At 50.2% G+C, this 20,372-nt stretch overlaps 1 protein-coding gene across 1 annotated transcript; it reads right to left on the bottom strand.

Moving 5' to 3' along the window:
* Positions 1 to 220: 220 nt before the first annotated feature.
* On the bottom strand, positions 221 to 19,996 carry LOC104339112 (uracil phosphoribosyltransferase homolog). The gene is made up of 7 exons (XM_075435623.1): positions 19,682 to 19,996; positions 11,699 to 11,741; positions 5,667 to 5,736; positions 3,133 to 3,195; positions 2,203 to 2,364; positions 1,395 to 1,493; positions 221 to 650 (listed from the first exon to the last, which is right to left on the bottom strand). Exons 1-7 carry the CDS (start codon positions 19,969 to 19,971, stop codon positions 544 to 546), a joined length of 834 nt encoding a protein of 277 aa, XP_075291738.1. The 5' UTR covers positions 19,972 to 19,996; the 3' UTR covers positions 221 to 543.
* Positions 19,997 to 20,372: the final 376 nt, after the last annotated feature.

Below are 20,372 nucleotides of genomic sequence, written 5' to 3' on the forward strand. Positions count from 1 at the left end.
CTGTTTGAAAAGCATCTATGCAGAGCAAAATTCAACCTGTTGTGTCTTTAGTGCTTGGCCACCACCCAAAGACTGAAAAATTCTGCCAGAAATTCAGCGTGGCCGCTACGAACTACAGCGAGTTCGAAGTGCGCACCCCGTGCTGTGGAAGCACTGGGAGTGGCCGTACCAGTTGACCTGCAGCGACGTAAGTACTGCCACTAGAGAGGAAGGACACGCCTTCGTTGTCATTTAGCTGTTTTATTCTGCTCTTGCAAGCAGCCACAAGACAGGCTACAGAAGAATAAATAAGTTAAAGCAGAGAGTGGAGCGGTTTACATGACCCCGGCACTGAGATGCTTGGCTTTGTAACGGCAGGGTGCTTCGCTGCGCACCCCAGTCCGTGTCCAGGCAGCGACTGACCCCAACTAATCTAAGTCAAGTATTTCCCCCTTTGGCCATAAACGATTTTTAAGCATGCCCTCGACCAACTCAACAGTAAGAAAACGTAGAAAAAACCCCTCTGGTAACATCGTCCAGTCATAGCCGTGTGTTCCACCTGTGTCAGTCTGTTCCAAAATACTTCTGTCCAAAGTGTGTGGGTGCAACAGGGTGAACTTCCGTCGTTAAAATGGTGATCTCTGGGAATTCCTGGATGATGGATTTGGCACCTTTAGAGAGAGGGCAAAGGCAAGAATGACTACCGCGCTGCGGCTCTATTTCAGCACCACAGGTTAAATCATGATTAGCAGAATTCCAAGGTAAGTCAGGCTCTGTTCCTGCATCTCCGCTTCGTGTTTCTGGCTTAGCTGACCGTCTGTGAGGAAGAACTTGCTGAATTTCGTGGATTGCTTTTTGGGGGTTTCTTGTTTTTTTCTGTTCTTTACCACAGACTTATACGCCCAACCGAATCACCAATAGGGTTTCAGACTGCCACGAACAGCTCTCTGCAGTCCAGCTGACTCTGGACAGTGCTTTCTGCCATGGCCAATTTTTAAAGCAAGGGACAGGATCCATTTTCCTACTGCACAGAAACACGTTCTGTTTTTGGATCCCCTTTCATAGCAGCAGCAGGACTGCCGCTGCTTTGCGAGTCACTGAAGCATTCTGCTTACCTGGCAGTGCCGCAAATTCCTGCTTTTAGGAATACGTTACCGTCTGCAGTTCTGCCTGTTGCTGTACCAGGCCTTCTCCTGTCTGCTAGCCCTGGCCTCTGCCCACCCGGACGGGTCGCTGTTTGTTCTTGGCTTTACAAATCAGCCAGGAAAAAAAAGAAAACCCCTCTTTTCTAGCAAAGCGACGCTGCTGTCGTTATTTGCAAAGGAACAGCTCTTCACCGCCGTCCGAAGCGCATGGCAAATGTCAGTCTTGCCACTAAACGTACCTGGGGTCGCTCGCTGTCCCCCCCAACTTACCGTGAGGTGTGGAGAACAGGCTTAGCAGGATAATGACGCTTGGTTGTACGCCGTGTTCCACGAGAACTTTGACAGCTTCAATGACAGTATTCCCAGTGCCTAAGAGGGGAAAAAGGGAGATTTTCACTTTTATGGTGTGTGACTGGCTGATGACGCTGTCCTTTCCCCTGGAAAGCTGTCACCTCTGCCTGTAGTAATTGCAGCAAACTTTGGTCCCTTGATGAAGGGACTTCACCTCTGCTCCTAAACAGCCAGCTCTGCCAGGCTGTGAGCACTGAAGCCGCTGGATTTGATTAAAGCCCTGAGGCAAGAAAGCTCATCTAAAATAGTAAAATGGCAATTAAGAGCTCCACGTGTAGAACCAGAATTAAATCTTAGACTGGAAAAGTTACTTCATCCTGACAAACTCCTTACCACGCTTACCAGATTTTTTTTTTTGCAGTATTAACTGTATTTAATTTTACAATAATTTACCTCTAGGATTATAATATTAATCAAAAATTTCATAGCATGAGAAAAATAGTATTTGAGTCTTTTCTCATGGCACAATTTAAAAAAATAAATTTATGTCAAGCCTTAATGCTTCCCCCTTTCTCACAGAGGCAGGCACGCCCGAATGCTTGGCTCTGCATTCACGCCGGTGCAGGCTGATACGTTTCCTGGCACAGCCGGACCAATGCCCTGCTGCGTCACCTAAATCAAGGAAAGAACCTAATCAAAGTCCCCAAAATTGGGAAATTTTCCTTTAAATTCAGCACACTCCCCGCTCAGGTGAGTCCAACTGTACGTAATAATGAAAGACACTTACTCAGTATTGGGTACATAAGAAGAACTTTTCTCCTGTAAATGTCTGGTGGGAACTTAGCGTAGTACACTTTCGCTCTTTGAGTCTCCTCGTCGCTCTGTATCAGGATTTTTCCGATGCGGATCGACCTACAGCAGTCCCGTAAACCTTGTTCCATTGCCTCTCCTCAAAACGAGCAGCAAAAAAACCCAACAACAAATGGTTACATGCTAAGAAATGGCACCTCTGCAAGATGCGACAATGAAACAGACCGTCCCAGGACTGTACTGGGGAAGGTTCTAAAAAGGAGATTTTTATTTCCCTCAGTTCTAAGTGTTAAAAGCCCTTGAAGCTCTTTTGCTGTCTTCTCTGTTCAGACAGAATGACGAGGCTACGTGGTGTTACTTAGCTGCTGGGTATCAGTGTTCCCGCGCAGCAGCGCTGAGCTCTCCAAGGCGAGAGCCGGCAGCGTCAAACCCAGCGCTGGGGTCTGGAGAACATCGCTGAGCTCTGCCCAGAGACACCGCGGTGCAGAACGCAGTGCAGGGGCTGAGGAGCCGCAGGATTTTACCCCACAGACACAAAGGTTTTCGCAGCGCGGGGCAAAATCCCAGTGCCTCTGCCACCAGTGAGCATGGCTGGGCTGGAGACCAGTCTCTGAGCAGAAGTCATCAGTGGCAAACAGGGGAGGAGAGCTGGCCCAGCCTCCCTCAGTTAGCAGCTGCTGGAGAAGAGGCCAGGTGGAATCTGTTGCAGCTATTTGTCTCCTGACAAGTTAATGAAACACATTAGTTGAAGTTCTGTGACCAAGGATACCTAGGAAAGACTGACAACTAGCAGGCTGGGGTAAAACTTTGCTGCAGGGAAGTGTTGTTGCACATTTTTGCAAGGCAATTTCTTACGGCTTTCCAAAACGTTTAATTCGGGCTCATTCAGCGCCCAGGAGCTGCCTACCACTTCTCATGATGCTGACTCCGCAGTTTCCCTTTTCAAATCGGACTCCTTCGTACTTGTGCCCTGTGAGAAGAAAGAAACCAGAGGTCAGTGGCAGTGACTGCTCCCTTCTGCCCCATCTTCATGCCCCTTTGGGGGATACTGCTGTAAGTGACCTTGGTGTCACAGAATCCCAGAATGGTGGGTGTTGGCAGGGACCTCTGTGGGTCACCCAGTCCAACCCCCTGCCCAAGCAGGGTCACCCAGAGCAGGCTGCACAGCACCGCGTCCAGGCGGGTCTGGAATATCTCCAGAGAAGGAGACTCCACAGCCTCCCGGGCAGCCTGGGCCAGGGCTCCGTCACCCTCAGAGGGAAGAAGTTCTTCCTCGGGTTCAGCTGGAGCTTCCTCTGCTTCAGTTTGTGCCCGTTGCCCCTTGTCCTGTCGCTGGGCACCACTGAAGAGTCTGGCCCCATCCTCCTGACCCCCCACCCTGCAGATATTTATCAGCATTTCTAAGGTCCCCTCTCAGCCTTCTCTTCTCCAGGCTGAACAAGCTCAACTCCCTCAGCCTTTCCTGGTAGGAGAGATGCTCCAGTCCCCTCATCATCCTCGTAGCCCTCCGCTGGACTCTCTCCAGTAGCTGCTCAGTGGAACCAAGACTCCCTTGCACGCCCAGGGGACAGCAGCGGGCTCCGCGTCTCTCAAGAAGCGGCGCGATCCAACCTGCACACCCGAGCCCCCAGCCAAGCAATGGGAATGGGGCCAAACCCACCACTGGTAACAAACTGGTGTTTTTTTCACCTTTAAAAGTGGTGACGGCGAAGGGGCGCAGCAGTGACCCTTTCCAAGTACGTGTTTTATAACTCAGGTGTTCTGTGGTTATTTTAAGTGAAGGACACTACGCAAAATTAAGGTAAAAGGGATGTCCCCTACGCTGCCAAGTAACGGTGGTGCAGTGCTGCAGGTGGCAGAGGCAGAACTGAGCCGTGATGCTACAAAGCTGCTGTCCCTGTGCTCCTGAGCACTGACAGAAAAACGTGGGCAATGGCATTCATATGGGAGAGCTACGGTCACCGCTGCTGTGAGCTCAGGTCTCCTGTGAGTTCAAAGACAGCAAAGCGGGACTGTCCCAGCCGCTGTTCTCCAGATCTAACCCCAGAAGCAAGTAATCAGCTTGCCCAGCACCACTGCTGGGAAGAACATGTGGTGATGTTCCTCACAGGCCTTGCATACTCCGCTGCCTGCCCGAAAAAAAGTCCAAAGGTTCCCTTAAAGGAGAAGGAATGAGGTGGGTCACTGATGTCTGTGAGGGGTGTTCTGCTGCTGGGCCCCAAGACCAGAATCACCTGGGCAAATGCGTGGAGGGGAGGAGCTCGGCACAGACAGGCAGGAATTCATGCAGGAGCAGCGGAGTTCTTGGGGCCATGTCCCACTGGAGGAGCATGGCTGAGGCCATTTCGGCTCCTCACAGGGCACAGGTGTGGGAGTGAGAGGGCAAGCCCTGACAGCAGAGCCGAGAGGTTCACACAGCCCGACTCCCTCGGCGGCGCGGCTAGGAGGAACGGCAGGAAACGAAGCCTGCTCAGCAAGGCGCCATGCGCTCGGAGGGCAAGCGCCGAGACTCTGCCCACGGCCTGGGCAGTGGCCCACTCAAAGATAACTGCAGAGCTCCCGAGCGATGCGATTTGCAGGGCACCTGGCAGCCACGCTGTGTAACGCAGAGAGAAGATGGCCATCGGTCATCACCGACTGACCCGGAACAGATGTGCCGCCGCCGCTCAAGAAGCAAAGCAGCTGCCGTGTTGTTCAACAGGAGCAAAGGTAAGCGATCGCGGCTCCCGACTCCTTCCTAAACTCTGTCTAGTTTCACAACTGAGCGTTTTCAGTCCATCTTTTCTCTAACTAAAAGTGAAGACACACAAATGATTCACTGTGAAGGGCAGAGGGGAAGAGGGGGTGAACGTGCAGAGCTGCTCTCACCCTGCAGAAACGCAAATGAAATTCTCAGGGGGACAAGGACTCGCCTGGTGTGTGTCTCACAGGTGTGCTTGGGCCAAGTTCGTTAACGGGCATGTGAAATGACGTCAGTTTTAATTCAACAATGCAGTATGGGCAAGTAAACTGATCCTGCACATACACTGGTAAATATTCATCACGGTTTTGCAAGACCAATTTAAAACCTTAGTAAAATAACAACTATATGAGACTATGTTTTGCTCAACTGGATTGTCACGCACCTTTTAAATACCGGAAGGGCCCTTAACTCCGTACCCTACCCTGAAGGTTAAACTGTTCCAGCCTCAGGCTCCCCAGGGCAGCAGCCACAGCACCTGACCTGCCAGCATTCACGGAGCGTCTGGACGACGCTCTTAGTTACAGGGCTCTGTTTTAGGCAGTCCTGCGAGGAGCAGGGGGTTGGACTCGCTGATTCTTATGGCTCCCTTCCAACGATATTCTATGATTCTTGTAACACTTCCATATTTTTTTTGTTAGTTTTTTTTTATTAATTAGTCCTCCCTGAGGTAGTAGAAACTTAACTAACTTCCCACCTACCTGTTGGAGTGGTCACGGTACATTCTGTGTATGGCAGTTGATTCAGTCCCTCTTCAACCACAAGCCTGATCTGCAGAACCAAAGAGATCAGTCAGCTTACAGGGATTTGTTATCTATGGAGATAAGATACCACGTGTCAGTAGTTTGTACAAGTACCAGGCGAGCACCTAACAGCCCAGAAGGTCTAAAAGGGCCCCTTTAATCGTAGTTAGGGACTGATTTAGAGACCTGTTGGGGGGGTGATGCCTACATTTTTTCCACAAATCAAATGAAGGCACTACAAAACAAAATTGGGGAAGGGGAAGAAGTTCATCAGCGATCAAAAATGACTTTATATCTGGCAGGCATAGGCACCACACACCACCCTCTCTCGGTTCTCCATCAGCCAGGCTCCGAGGTCTATTTTCACATCCATATTTCTAGGACTGAACTGCAGCGGGGCTGCCAGAACAGCCACCGAAGCTGCAGCCATGTAAACGCACCATGGAGTGCCCGAAGACAAGTCAGCAGATCCAGAAACCTCTTTATCACCACCTTCTTGTGGTTCCTGCGGGATGCTCTGCCAAGCACCGGTGCTTTCACACGGCGCCGATGGCCCAGTTTGGCAGGGACATCTCTGCTGGCGGTGCGGCTGGTAGGACACACAGCCCTCCAGCTCCGCGTGGCCACAAAACCTCCAGCTCTCCCCGCTGCTGGCCCTGCAGCTGTACCCCAGGCAACGCTACTGACACGTATTCACCTGAGCCCAGAATGAGCGCCCGTGAAAGATGCTCTGGTATTGAAGAGGTAAAAATTCTCCCTGCTAGGGAGAGCCAAAGATTCACAGGCCAGAACTGCTCTCGAAAGCTACTGCCAAGCCGAAGATGAAACCTGTTGAGCAAAAGTCACCGTACGATGGCAGAAATGAGGTGACTGCTCCTGGGACTGAGCAAGTATACCGCTCACCTCAGACATTTCTCACTCCAGACACAGGGCAGGGCAGACCGGAGGGTTTTTTCTGTTCCTCCATTCTGCCCCAGTTCCTAGCACACAGGCAGCCTCTACTAGGAATCAGAAACGGTCCCTTAAATTTACAATCCCTCTTTGAAGATATTGTTAGTCATTTTAGTATGACAGTTTTTTCCTAGAGCTGGGTTTGTGGCAGCCACGTTCAGAGGCGGTGGTCAGACCAAATCAGCGCAGGGGCCAAAGGGTGCAGCCGGCATGCAGCGGGAGCACAAACACTTCACGGGGTGGTATCTCCACTGTAGCAAAACTGCGTGTGGGAAACGGGTCCCGCTGAACTGTCAGTGCCCTTTGTGCTTGGCCCGCTGCATGGCTGGTGGCTCCAGGAAGCATATGTAGAGCAGCCAGCTCTGCTACCTTCCTCCTCCTCCTCCTCTTCTTCCTGTCTCTCTGCAAGTAGGGTTTATGACTGTGTCTTTTGACTAAGTCACTTTAATCCTGAGACTGAAGGCACCAGTGCTCTTCTACCGAAAGACAAATCTTCTCACAGAAACAAGCCAATAAATCCTGGATTTCATTTTAGGTTTCTGGGACATTTGTACACCTTTTTTTTTTTTTTTTTTTAAAGTTATTCCACCAAAAATCCAATCTATGAACCAGGTTTGGAAGAAAGGCCTTTTTTTCATCCTGCTGTCATATTGACAGGCTTAGCACCGCTCCACATTATCTGCCAAACGTTTAGAGTAAACTAGTGAAGGTCTACAGTCAAATAATGTCCTTCGTTTTACTACACGTATCAGTTTTATAGAGAGGCTGGGAAGGATTCTTCTGTAAACTTGCCAGGGTTGGTAAAACTTTTATTTCTGCACTATGCTTTCTGCCACCCCCACGCCTGGGGACTGTAATTCCCACCTCTGGCCCTGAGAGCCAGCAGCCCTGCTCTCTCCCAGAGAGGTGGCTGCCGCTGCTTGGAAGCTCAAACCGGTATTTTGCTGGCCCCACATGAAGCAGGCAAGTAAAGCTTTGGTCCCAAGGTAGAAGAGTTTGACCAGAAATTAAAGCCATTAATTAAAGTTATCAACAACAAAAATAAAACCTATTTTTAATTGGAGGGGAAAAAAAAAGCTAAAAGGGACATTACATTCTAGCAGGCCTAGTTAAACTGGCAAGGCTTACAGAGTTATGCTGAAGTTTTGGATTAAGTATTTAATGCTGATATACAAAATTATGTGTCAACATACTCCTTTATTACAATTCTACGTTTAAGCTTTACTCCAGAGCCTTTGCAGTAAGCAAAGGGAAATACTGTTTGCTTTGAACCTTCACTAGTACAAGACCTGCTAGAACTGTTAGCAAAACCAACAGTTACTAGAGGTCCAAGCAGCTGCAGCTCACTACCACGTAAACATGTCAAGGGTATGAAAACGTTAGTGTAATCTACCTTTTCTCAGGCAGCTAAGCACGTGAATAAAGTCTCCTTACCACACTCAAATACCACTGAGGAAATCAGGTTTGACCAGTTCCTCTGAGGCTGTGAACAGAGAAATGTGGATATAGGCAAGTACAGAAAGCGGGTGGCTGCCAGCACTCTCAGTTAGCAGCGGTGTAATCACGGAGTAAGGAAACAGCCAGGGTGCAGTCAGAGCGGTGCTGCTCTGCCCGGACAGCACTGGAAAAACAGGAGCCCTTTTAGAGCCACACCAAAAGGGATCTGTGATCCTCAGCAGCTGCGTCTTGCAACTCTTCTGCCTGCCTGCAATTTGGAAAAAGGTGAAGCATTTAAATGCCAAGAAACTAGAATTTAAATAAATTCTGGAGTGACCATTATTATCTTCCCTTATTTATGGGAAGACAGTAGCATAACTATTTTATGTGATAGCCATGCATCATCTAATTTCTAGGATCACAGTAATTCCTAGTGGGATCACAGAATCACAGAATGGTAGGGGTTGGAAGGGACCTCTGTGGATCCTCTAACCTGTTACGTCGTGAAGCTGAAGGGAAGGCAGAACGGTGGGGCTGCCAGCCATGCTTTGTATCCATACAGCTCTCTGCACCTCAGCACTTCAACCCACTGTTAAAGCACGCGTTATCACCCCCCCGAAAGAGTGGTAGGTGGGCAGAAAGGTGACGTGACCTGTTTGGTGTTATGTAGGGAGTTGCTGGTTGGGCTGAGAAACGAGCTGATTCCTCAGCCTCAGACCTGCAGTCAAACCACACAACCTGCCTTCTGCTGAGGAGCACCACTGTACTTGGGGACTGGGGCTGCAGGTCAGCGCTGCGTAAACAACAAATGCCCGCCTGTATCCCAGCTGCAAGTCAATTTTCCTTGGTCCTTGGCAAAGCTCCGGACATGCGATGTCCTCCGTGCCTCTGGGAGATGGCTCCTCTTCCTCGCCTGGTCTCAGCCCACACCACCGCTCAGCTTGTGCAGCCGCAGCTGAACTTCACAGGGCTGGACTAGCTTACTGTGTGCCTCCTGCTGAGCAGGCTTTGGAAAAAATCCCCAGGTGGTCTCAGTAAAAGTGCTGCAGGCTTTGTGAGCGTCTCACTAGTGCTACAGCAATCCTGCACGGTGTCATCAATTAAATGCTGCCACAGCGTGTGGGTGCTGGGCACACGTACAAGGGTTCAGTGTGAGCCCCTTGCACTGAGAGCAGTTGTCTGCCAGTGCTTCTCAAATTGGTCTCGCTACCGCTTTGAGGTCTACCTGTCCAGGTACCTGCTACTGCAAGTCGTAAGGATTGATTGCCTCCTGTGCTAGAGGCTTGCTTCCCACAGCTGCCTCTCCCCCTTGTCTTCATCCTCATGACTTTAACCCCATGCCTTTCAGCTTCAGGATCACAGCGCTGGCTTTCAGAAACTCCCTGCTGACCTTTACGGCCTGTTAACTCCTTTCTCTAGCAAGTATCTTTGAACGTTTCTTTTGTGTCAGCCCATTAAGTGGGAAACAAACTGCCAGGCAAAAAAAATGTGCCACCAGAAATTCATCAGCTTTAGAATCCCTCCTTAAGACCTCTTCCTGTGGTGACCTTGCGAGATACTGCCACTAACAACTGCCAAGCTAGCAGCAAGCTTAACTCCACTCTCATTTTCTCTCTGCAACAAGACGTATTTTGTCACCCTGCAATCCCATGCGTGTTTCTTCTCTTCCTGTATTGCATCCTTCCATTAAGCTCTGTTTACTAACTGGGTGGAAAACATAGCAAGTCTTAACTATGTTTGCATCCCACCAAGTCCAGCAGACACCACATCCCACATGAAACTGTTACTGTTTTTCACCACACCTAGCAACAGCATACAGAAAATGAGATAGTCCTAGGTACTGTTTTGTATAAAATTCCTCCTACAAAATGGACACCAGACCAGCAGGTTCCGTAGCAAACACCTGCGCGGCCAGCAAGGAGAGGCGTTTCTGTGAAGAGCAGCTCCCTGTTTGCACAAGATGCTGGTACGAGGGCCTGAACTTCACCCGCTGCCTGGAAGCTGCAGTTTCTAACAACGAGGGATAAAAAGCCAGTGCTTCCCTCAGAATGGCGCAGGACCTCCAAGTAAAGCGAGAAGGTATGTGGGAGAGGTCCTTCGCATTAATTAATGGCAACAAGGTACAGTCAAGACTGTTGAGGGTTTTCCTGTCAGTATTAGAATAACCATTGTTTATCCCTCTTTGAAAATGCAGATTAGGAATATCGTGCTTCTCTTTCATTCAGAGAGGTCGGCAGGAATGAATGAACGCTCCTCAAAGGGTGCAGCACGATGGGAGTCTCATACAGGTAAAATGCGAACATTAGCCAGAAACCCTTCCTGTGCAAGGAGTCCTGGTGGGGAGGGGGCACTGGAGACCTGCAGCCTGTAAACGCGTGCGAGTGCTGGTGTTTGCCTTTGGTGGCTTCCTCAATCTTATTCGCACATTTAAGCACTTGAAGAACCTGAAACCACAAACCCCAGGAAGAACGACGCGTAGTTGAGCTGGTCTTTCACAGGTGGTGGGTGTTTCCTGGGCTGTTCCAGTGAACTGTAAAGGACACGTGTCTATTGAAATGCACCTGCTGAGAACCGCTGGCACAGAACGAAGCTGGGGCTGCGACCTTCTGCCTGTCCGTTACGCAGTGCTATTGGCCAAGAAGGCACTCCAGTCAGTCGCTTGGTCTGCGAGTTACAAGTGATGGCGTTTGCTAGCTTGGGGCTTTACTGTTCTTGGTGAATGGGAACGCAAGAAACATCCTCACGACGGGAAAAGCAAGAGGGGAAGTAGAAAAGCTGCAAAGATAAAAAGCCCTGCAGTCACAGTCCTAGGCTGTGGTCATAGCTAAGCCCTGAGGAAGCCTGGATCAGACGTGGGTTAAGACTGGGCTCCTCACACGAACCCTGCCTGCCGCAGCAAATGCTGCTGGTAATTGGTCTCTGAGCTCATCTTTGCTAGAGAGGGAAAGACGACTTTCCTTGTTAATGAACGTGGGTCTGCAAACAGCAAACACCCTCCCGACTACAAGGAAGATGATGTGGGGGCGTTGTGGTTTTCTTTAAGCATGTTATTGAAATGAGATAGATGCTGCATTCCCAACAGTCTTTGTTCTGACGTACTAAAATGTGTGAAAACTTCAAATTGCTTTGTCCCTGATAGTAACTACCATATGGCTAAGAACAAATTCCCAGCGTGGATGCACCCAGAGCTACTAATGTAATACCCAACAAATGCCAGGAGGCAATTCTGCATGCGAGCAATTGCTAACATCCAGACTGTAAGAAATTGTACAGCTCTGTTCACAAGATCAAAAGTACTGTTTCAAAGTAAAACTGAATTATCTCTAGCCTTTGTGCATCTGTTTTTAACCAGTACTCTCTTATTACTACTGCTCTCTGTCCTGAAGTAGTTGTGTTTGATAATAACGTGGTTTCTGGAACCCTCTGAGATGAAAGCAGTCCATAACAGAGAACAGAAGTCCCTACGCAGAAAGTTACTGTCTAACAGCAATTTTCTTTGTGTAGGAAAGTTGCTCTCGCACCACCATTATTCTAGCCCGAAAGACCCATTTTATGGAAGAGTTACAAAGTACAATATCAAGAGGAAGAAATTCTTCACCTACCAGACGATCAGCAGAAAATACGAAGTCTCCTCTACTGGATTTCCTGAAAAAGGTAACAATTTAAATTTTAAATTGGGGAATAATTTCAAGAACATTGCTTAAATATCATATTAATTCAAGGACAATGTATTCTGAAGGCAGTTCAGAGAAAAGTCTTCTACCATATACAAAATTTACCCCACGGAGATTCTGCTCCATGGGTTCCCTGCTCGGTGGCCCAGACTGAGACACAGTGAGCTAACGCAGGGGTTTGCCTCTTACAACTGCCAACGCTGCTGCACTGCACCAGCGGCAACTGAAGCATGAGAACGTACAGATGATATTCTGCAGGTTTCCCATGGTACTGCCGTTCCAGCTGTGTTCCAGAACACCTCACAAGCTCAGGTGTGCACCAGCCTGGTACATTCCTCACAGGTCTGAGCCAGAGAGCTTTGCTCCGCCCGTTCTTAAGTTAATCAGAAACCATGGGACAAGGATACCGCAGATCCCAAGCCCTGAGACGGAGTTAACACACCCGATAAGCAGGATATAGGTCCTATCTTATCTGGAATTTATTCACAGTGTGACTAGATTAGCGAATTTAAGACTCAAATGAGCAGGGATTAACGAGTATTCCCATGAAAACACCTCTGCCTGCAACATTTTGCTCAGGTGGCTGCGCTGCTTTTGGCCCATTCAGAAGATGGAATAAGCTCCCTTCCCCCTGCTACCTGCTGTGGAAGCAGGCCATCCAAACAGCCTGAGTTTTAAAAGCAGATTTTAACACCTTGCTTCCCATCTCAAGACCAACTCTCACTAAGCAAGAGCAGGACAGATTTCCCATCAAGGAGCCAACGCTTAGAGTATGCCAGCCTTAGAAACACTCAGACAAAGCATCAACATCGTAAGAAGGTACTTTTTAGTGAAATTTTCTATTAATCACAGCAGAAATACCTCTCTCTCCTTTTCAAACACTCTGGATGTCTGCTTAGAATACCATAAAGAGATTTGCAGTTAATATCCAAGATTCTGCAACATCTTATGTTTACATGAGTGAAAGTCAAGAGGTTTGCTTATTTCCTGGGCAACTGGTAACTTAGTGACATTAAAAAAAGGAGTTTTAAAGAGTGTCAGCCTAATCTAATTTCCTTCCTTGTGCTAATGACACATTATTAAAAAAAATTGTTTGTTTTTCCTTCTGGTAATGGCACTATATTCATAACTTTCTGCTACTTTGACATTAACCAGAAAGGCAATGTTCAAAAAAACCCACCCTAAGCCCAAAACCGCAAAAAACAACCCCCAAACCCCTACAATCATAGGAACTCATTTATGAAGATTTTTGAAGGGATTCATATTTCCATCTTAAGTGTTCATAAATATTTTTTAAAAAGGGAAGTATCAAAGTGTGTAGGTGGCATGTCGAGGTTCCTCCAGGCTAGACTACGGCACTTCAGAAAATGTAGCCGTATTTCATGACTGGGTGGCAGGACAAACCCAACAATGTCAAGACTGCGGTTTTGACTGCAAAGCGATACATGTTTAGAGCAAATACTGTGAGTTATTAATACAGATTACTAGGCTTTACATTAACTACTCTGCAGAGTGACACAGATGTTTTCATGCACAGTTCACTGAACACCCTTAGTCAGTTATGCCTGTTTTTAGAGCGGAGGAGGACAACAGAAAACAATGGTGGATAAAAATCAGAGACAAATAATAATGCTGAAAATAACAGACCTCTTGTACACCAGCAGCTGGAAAGCTGTGACCAGATTTCAAGCCCTGCATCATACGGGAATTGCTAGGGGCCAGAAACAAAGGCTATGTGAAAACACTGTAACTGCTCACCTTAAATACCAGACAGAAGTATAGAAAGTAATGATTGATGGCAGACTAGAAACTTTTTCAGCTGCTTAATCAAGCAACAAGACAACATCTGAAAACGAGAGGCATTAAAACTTGACTTGTAGGACACAGCTAACACCACGAGCTTTGCGTTAAAGAACATAAATCAGTTTCATTTTGTTTCTGAAGGTATGGAAGCATGGCTGATGTACGATTAAAGTCAGGTGCATGTCTTCAGAGGTGAGAAGAAATGTTTTGGGGGAATGTACCGTAACACAAGCTAACTGCAGGGTTTCTTCCTGCTTTAGCACTTGGTACTAGTTACAAACGGCTGCAGGCTATGCAGGTCGTGGTCTGACGCGCTTTAGTACCTCCTGTTTCTCTGGTTACCTTACAGAAGAACTTCTTGAGAGACCCCCAGGGTACTGTGAAGGCAAGACTGAAAAAGCACGCTTCCCTAAAGAGAATTTGTAAAAGGCCTTTTATAAGAAAATTTAAGGCACTGGATGAACTGCTGCCATTCAGGGGAGATGATGCAGCTGGGGAACAGGACCCTGCTCTTTCTACCTGCAGCACTTCAGTACTTAATGTGCTTCAGTACTTTACTTTTTCAGTGCCAGGGCTGGGGTAAGTGGTATGTGAAAGGGGTCCCACCCTTCCCGCCTGCAGCAGTAATCCTTACTCATCACAGGCGAGTTACACGCTCCTGAATCATCCTGCTCTGTATAGCAGTCAGGATTGCGTGTCCTACCGCTTTACTGTCTTCATTTCCATTTTGTTCAGGCGGTTCCCTAGGGAATAAGAAGCCTCAGCAAAACACAACAGAATGATCTCACGTAACAGACACAATAACCTTTAAATACCTACGTTTAAATCATGTCTATTGTTAAATCAGGAGTTAAAGTAACACTACCAATCTGAGCTAACAAATTTGCTTCTACAGGAACCAGAGCCCTATGTTACAAATGGCTGCACTACTCATTCCAGCTTCCAGATCCCTGGTTCTGATCTGTGCAGGCCAGAAATGACTTTGAGATCATACCCTCCTTAAAAGAGGCTGTAGCTGTTTGTTCCCAAACGTTCAATACTTAAACGCATCAGTTCACATCCCGTTAAGAGGACTCAGAATTCATATCCAATACACAGTGCAAAAGGCATCTGCCCACCCATTAAGCGTTCGCTAGACGGAAAAGTGAAGAAGACTGAGGAGAAACGAGCAAACCCAGGCGCACTCAAGCTGAGGTGATCTATCCATCTCCCCAGTTCTGGCACACAGACCTCGTTCTTGTTAACTTGAACGAAGCAAAAGAAATACATGGTCATTTCAGTCCATTATACAGCCATTACCGATTCAGCCAGCTGTCTCCGAACCCACCACAGGACACGACGACCAGCCACACGAAGGTGGGTTTTTTCTTTTATAAACTGGACAGTTATTCCAATTGAAAGGCTGTGATTTCTTTGTCTGAATCCTCTCAGGAGCAAGCAAAGAGCTTTCCACTTTTCTGAGCAGCTCACACCATGGACAAAAGAGAGCCCGTGAGGTGTTCTGCGAATGGCCTGACCATCCCTAGCTCCATGTAAGCACGCCTGATTCTAACTTGGATTGCACTAGGAGTATCCATCCCTTACTTATTTCACTCCCTTCCTTACTTCACAGTTAATAGCCCTAAACTGACTGCTTTTTTCTCTACTTTTCTTCTGTTTCTCTCCTCCCAGTAGCTTGCCTTTTAATTTCTGCCCTTTTCACGACTTTTTCAAATGATTGCCGTACCTGGAACATCCATCTTCTGCAGGATTAAGTAATCCAAGTATCCTCCTTGAGTTAAGGCAGCTCTGGTGCTACCTGTTCTTTTTACAATCCAGAAAGAAAGATTAAGTGATAGGTATCTAATTGCCCTGTAGATGACACAGCTATTCCACGTTCCCCAAGCAGTGGATGTGAACATACCTTTTTGTCAGTCTAAATCGGATTTTTGGACCAGTAGCTCCTCTTGGCCGTATAGCTGCTTATTCACAAATACGATACTGCTTCTGAGGAGTTTCTTTGAGCACTTGGTTTGAATGCTACAGTGGTCCAGAGTCGTCTCAAGGCACATTACACCTGGCCAAGGAAAGGTTACTGCAACTGTTTCTAACCAGTGAGTAAGAAACCCTCTCACCCTTGCCGCTCAGCACAGTTTAGCATCTTTCTGCATGACAGGCACTAAATCAGGCCAGTCCGAGGCCTCTTATTTACTGAGACGCAGCTGACTTCCTGGGACAGAACATAAAAATCGTGTTTCCCTACTGCCCTTACATACAAAGCCTACACCTGCCTTTCTGAGCAGGCTGTTGTCCAATTTTCCTCACTGGCTGGGAAGGGAGCTTGGAAGTGACAATGACTGCCATGGCAGCGTCACGCTCGGAATCGAGCACAGTTTGCTATCACTGCAGATGTTATGAGTAATTCATAATCTACAAGTCTTATCCTATACTTCCCCTTACCAAAGTCTTGCGCAATGAATCTGACGCAACTCTAAAAAACTCTCTTTAAAGTTAAAATATCAGTTGCTGGTTTCTGGACAAGTTCACTGTAACCAGAAACTTACTAAAGATATTTGCAACCTACTTACAATAAAATAATAATAAAAAACCCTAACTGGGTACAGTAACCACATTGCTAGTACTTGCCCAGATATCAAAACTGTACGCTACTTCCTTTTCACTAACCTCAAAACCTTTTATAGGCCATCACCAAGCCTAGTTTGGATTTACTCTCATTTTCTCTGCTTAGCCCACTTAACACTGCCCTTTCTGCTCAGCGTGGAAACTGCCAGGCAGACATTCTCACCTGCAGGGATCTTCTGTGTGGTCTTGCCACAGCTGCCCTCCTTACATCGAGACTGCACGACCTCTGTGTGCCCCTGCCTGCAATGAGATTATGCTTTTCCGTAATGCTTTGAAGATTAAAAAAAAAAACCCCAAAAAATTAGTTTAAGGTAACAAGGCTCATGTAAGGTAATAAAATTAATGTAGGTATTGTCTTGGAGAAACGATCATTAGTTTTGCATTAAAATGTTATTAGCTACAAAGTTAAGAGTTCAAGAGCCAGGAATAGCAAAACAGAGACTACGGACAGATACGAAACAAGGGGAAGAACTGTGTCTGTGCTAACTGTGCGTTAGTTATTGCAGATGTCAGAAAGCCAATCTGTTGCAGGAAGAGGTGGGTTTATTCAGAACTTGATCGCTCTGTCAATAAACTTGATTTCACACCCCTCTCTGCTGGTGGTTCTTGCACCACAGTAGGTAAATTGTGCCTTCAGTAGACGGCTGCTGCTTATGTTTGTCCTATGTTGCATGCTAAATTTAATACCCTACAACATCACCTTCCAAGTGCTGAACAATCAAAGCTACAAATGTGCTCAGTGGGAGGTATGCTTTCAACATCTGAGATGCTACGTAAGGCATAATAAGACATTCAGTCTTAGGGACTGGATGTTCAGCAGTGGGGCACAATTCTGCACGGGTTTCTGCTCTTCAGCTTAAAGTTTGTCAAACTGCAGTAACGCCTTCGTGTCCCACCAGGTACGGTGGCAGCAAGGACTCTCGGGGACACAAAGTGCTAACAAAGGAAAATAATTCCTTCAAAAAAGGCAGTCTCCTTTGCGGGGAATGTGCCCTAAGTAAACAAACTGTTCTCTCCCCATCTGCCTCCCTCCTCTCTCCCGTTTCTCCCAGCCCACCATGATCTAGTCTCTATGCTATCCCCAACTTTTGTTCCAAAACTTTTGGCCTACTTTGTTCCACTCCCTGCTCCTCAAACACCTGACCTCAGTTCACTTTTGTTTCAGCTTTTTCTGGGGTGCATTAAGAAGAGTGTGGCCAGCAGGTTGAGGGAGGGTCTCCTCCCCCTCTACTCTGTCCTAGTGAGGCCCCATCTGGAGCATTGTGTCCAGTTCTGGGCTCCCCAGTTCAAGAAAGATGAGGAGCTACTGGAGAGAGTCCAGCGCAGGGCTACGAGGATGAGGAGGGGATGGGAGCATCTCTCCTACGAGGAGAGGCTGAGGGAGCTGGGCTTGTTCAGCCTGGAGAAGAGAAGGCTGAGAGGGGACCTTAGAAATGCCTCTAAACATCTGCAGGGTGGGGGTCAGGAGGATGGGGCCAGACTCTTTTCAGTGATGTCCAGCGACAGGACAAGGGGCAACGGGCACAAACTGAAGCAGAGGAAGCTCCAGCTGAACATGAGGAAGAACTTCTTCCCTCTGAGGGTGACGGAGCCCTGGCCCAGGCTGCCCAGGGAGGCTGTGGAGTCTCCTTCTCTGGAGATATTCAAGACCTGCCTGGGCAAGGTCCTGTGCATCCTGCTGTGGGTGACCCTGCTTGGGCAGGGGGTTGGACTGGGTGACCCACAGAGGGCCCTGCCAACCGCGACCATTCTGGGATTCTGTGATTCAGCTAGTCCCACTTTTCTCCAGTCTTTTTCTTATTTCTAGCTATCTCAGGCTGCCCTTGTGATCTATTTTCTCCCAACCAACCTCGAGCCTCCCACCCACACTAAGACAGACTGCAAAGACTTGCATTTTCCTCAATGCGGCAGTCCCAATCTTCAAACTCCCATGATTTCCCTGCCGCTTATTCCCAAACCTAGCACCTGTCCTCTGCTAACCTCCGGAGCAAGGGATCGCGCCGGGGGAACCTCTTCGAAGTGGCAGAACTGCCAAAACAAGGCCAGGTTGGATGGAGCTCTGAGCAACCTGGTCTGGTGAAAGATGTCCCTGCTCATGGCAGGGGGGCTGGAACCAGATGATCTTTAAGGTCCCTTCCAACCCAAACCGTTCTATGATTCTATGAACACTTAAACCCAGTCCGTGCTCACCCGCCCGCAGCCCACGGTACCCGGCAGCATGAGGAGACTCAGCTGCCGCCAGGCCACCACAGGTTGCCGGGGAGCTGCCCCCTCCTCCCTCATGGGTTTCGCGCTCCTTCACACGGCCATGACAATCACAAAATCATAGAACAGTTTGGGTTGGAAGGGACCTTAAAGATCATCTGGTTCCAACCCCTCTGCCATAAGCAGGGACATCTTCCACCAGACCAGGTTGCTCAGAGCTCCATCCAACCTGGCCTTGAACACTACCAGGGAGGGGGCAGCCACAGCTTCTCTGGGCAGCCTGGGCCAGTGTTTCACCACCTTCATGGTGAAGAATTTCTTCCTGATGTCTAATCTAAATCTGCCCTCTTTTAGTTTAGAGCTATTCCCCCTTGTGCTATCACCACACACCCTTGTGAAAAGCCCCTCTCCATCCTTCCTGTAGCCCCTCCAGGTACTGGCAGCTGCTCTAAGGTCACCCCGGAGCCTTCTCTTCTCCAGGCTGAACAGCCCCAGCTCCCTCAGCCTGTCCTCATAGGAGAGGTGCTCCAGCCCTTGGATCACCTCCATGGCCTCCTCTGGCCCCGCTCCAACACATCCACGCCCTTCCTATGCTGGGGGCTCCAGAGCTGGACGCAGGACTCCAGGTGGGGTCTGACAAGAGCGGAGTGAAGGGGCAGAATCCCCCCCCTCGCCCTGCTGGCCACGCTGCTCTGGATGCAGCCCAGGGCACGGCTGGCTTTCTGGGCCAAGAAAGCTTGAGCTTCTCACCCACCAGCACCCCCAAGTCCTTCTTCCTCAGGGCTGCTCTCCAGCCGCTCTCCGCCCAGCCTGTGCTGGTGCGGCGGGTGAGCTCGGAGCCGCTCCCGGTGCGGGGACAAGCAGAAACCTCGCGTTGGGGAGCGCGAAAAAATAATCCGTCAGGGGTTTGAGCAGCCGCGGAACTAAGGCCGTGGTGACCGAGGGCCCGGGCGGAGCGGGCTGCCCAGGCCCCCCCCCCCCCCGGGGAGCGGCGCGCACCTTCCCCCCCTCGGCCGCGCGTCACCAGACATGGCCGCGCCGAGCGGAGCCCGGCACGGGAGCCCACGGGCAGCCGCCAACATCCCTCGGGAGGCGGCCGCCGAGCGCTGGAGGCCGGCCGGGAGCGGGCTCGGCGGGGCTGCGGCTCCCTGAGGGGGCGGGGGGGGGCGGCGGGCGGCGATGCCCCCTCAGCCTCCCCCCCCTCAGCTCCGCCTCAGGCCACGCTTCCCGCCGCCGCGCGGCCTCCCCGGCGCCGCCCGCCCGCCGCCCCGCCGCGCTCACTTGTCCCTGATGATGGTCTGCAGCTCCCGGAGCTGATCGTTCATGGGCAACAGCTTCAGCTGCGGCCCGATAGGCGGCGAGCCGCCCTCCCCCGCGGGGATCGGCACCGCCGCCGCCCCGCTGCTGCTGCTGCTGCTGCTGCTGTCCGGGCTGGGGCAGCCGCTGTCCTCTCCGGGCTCCGCGAAGCGGATCAGCCGGGAGCCGCCGCCCGCTGTGGCCGCCGCCGCCGGGGACTGCTCGTCCTGCGGCCGCGGGCCGAGCCGCTGGTTCTGGCAGGGCATCGCCTCCATGCGCCGGGGCGCGCCCCGGCCCCGCTTGCGCCGCCGCGGGGCGGGCGGGGGGGGGGGAGCGCGCCGGTGCGGCCTCGCCCTATTGGCTGCCGGCGCCGCCACTCAAGGTCCGCGGCGGGAGCGCAGGGCCGGGAGGCGGGCGGGCTTCGGCGGTACCGGGCGGTGCGGGCCCACTGGCGGGCAGCGGCCCCGGGCGGGAGGCTCGCCCTCCGCCGCCGCCTCCCGCCGCCGCCCGCCAGCCTGCCGTTCTCCCCGGGGAAGCTGAGCGCCGGGCCCGTCGCATGGCACGGGAGCTGCGCTGCCGGGGGCTTCGTCTGCGCTGGGCTGGGCTGTGGCGGGGGTCCGGGGCCCTGCCGAGGTGCTGGGAGCTGAGGGAGCGGCAGTGCGGGGTCGGAGGAGGA

Source organism: Opisthocomus hoazin, chromosome 14 (assembly GCF_030867145.1).
Source record: "Opisthocomus hoazin isolate bOpiHoa1 chromosome 14, bOpiHoa1.hap1, whole genome shotgun sequence".
Classification (NCBI taxonomy): Eukaryota; Metazoa; Chordata; class Aves; order Opisthocomiformes; family Opisthocomidae; genus Opisthocomus; species Opisthocomus hoazin.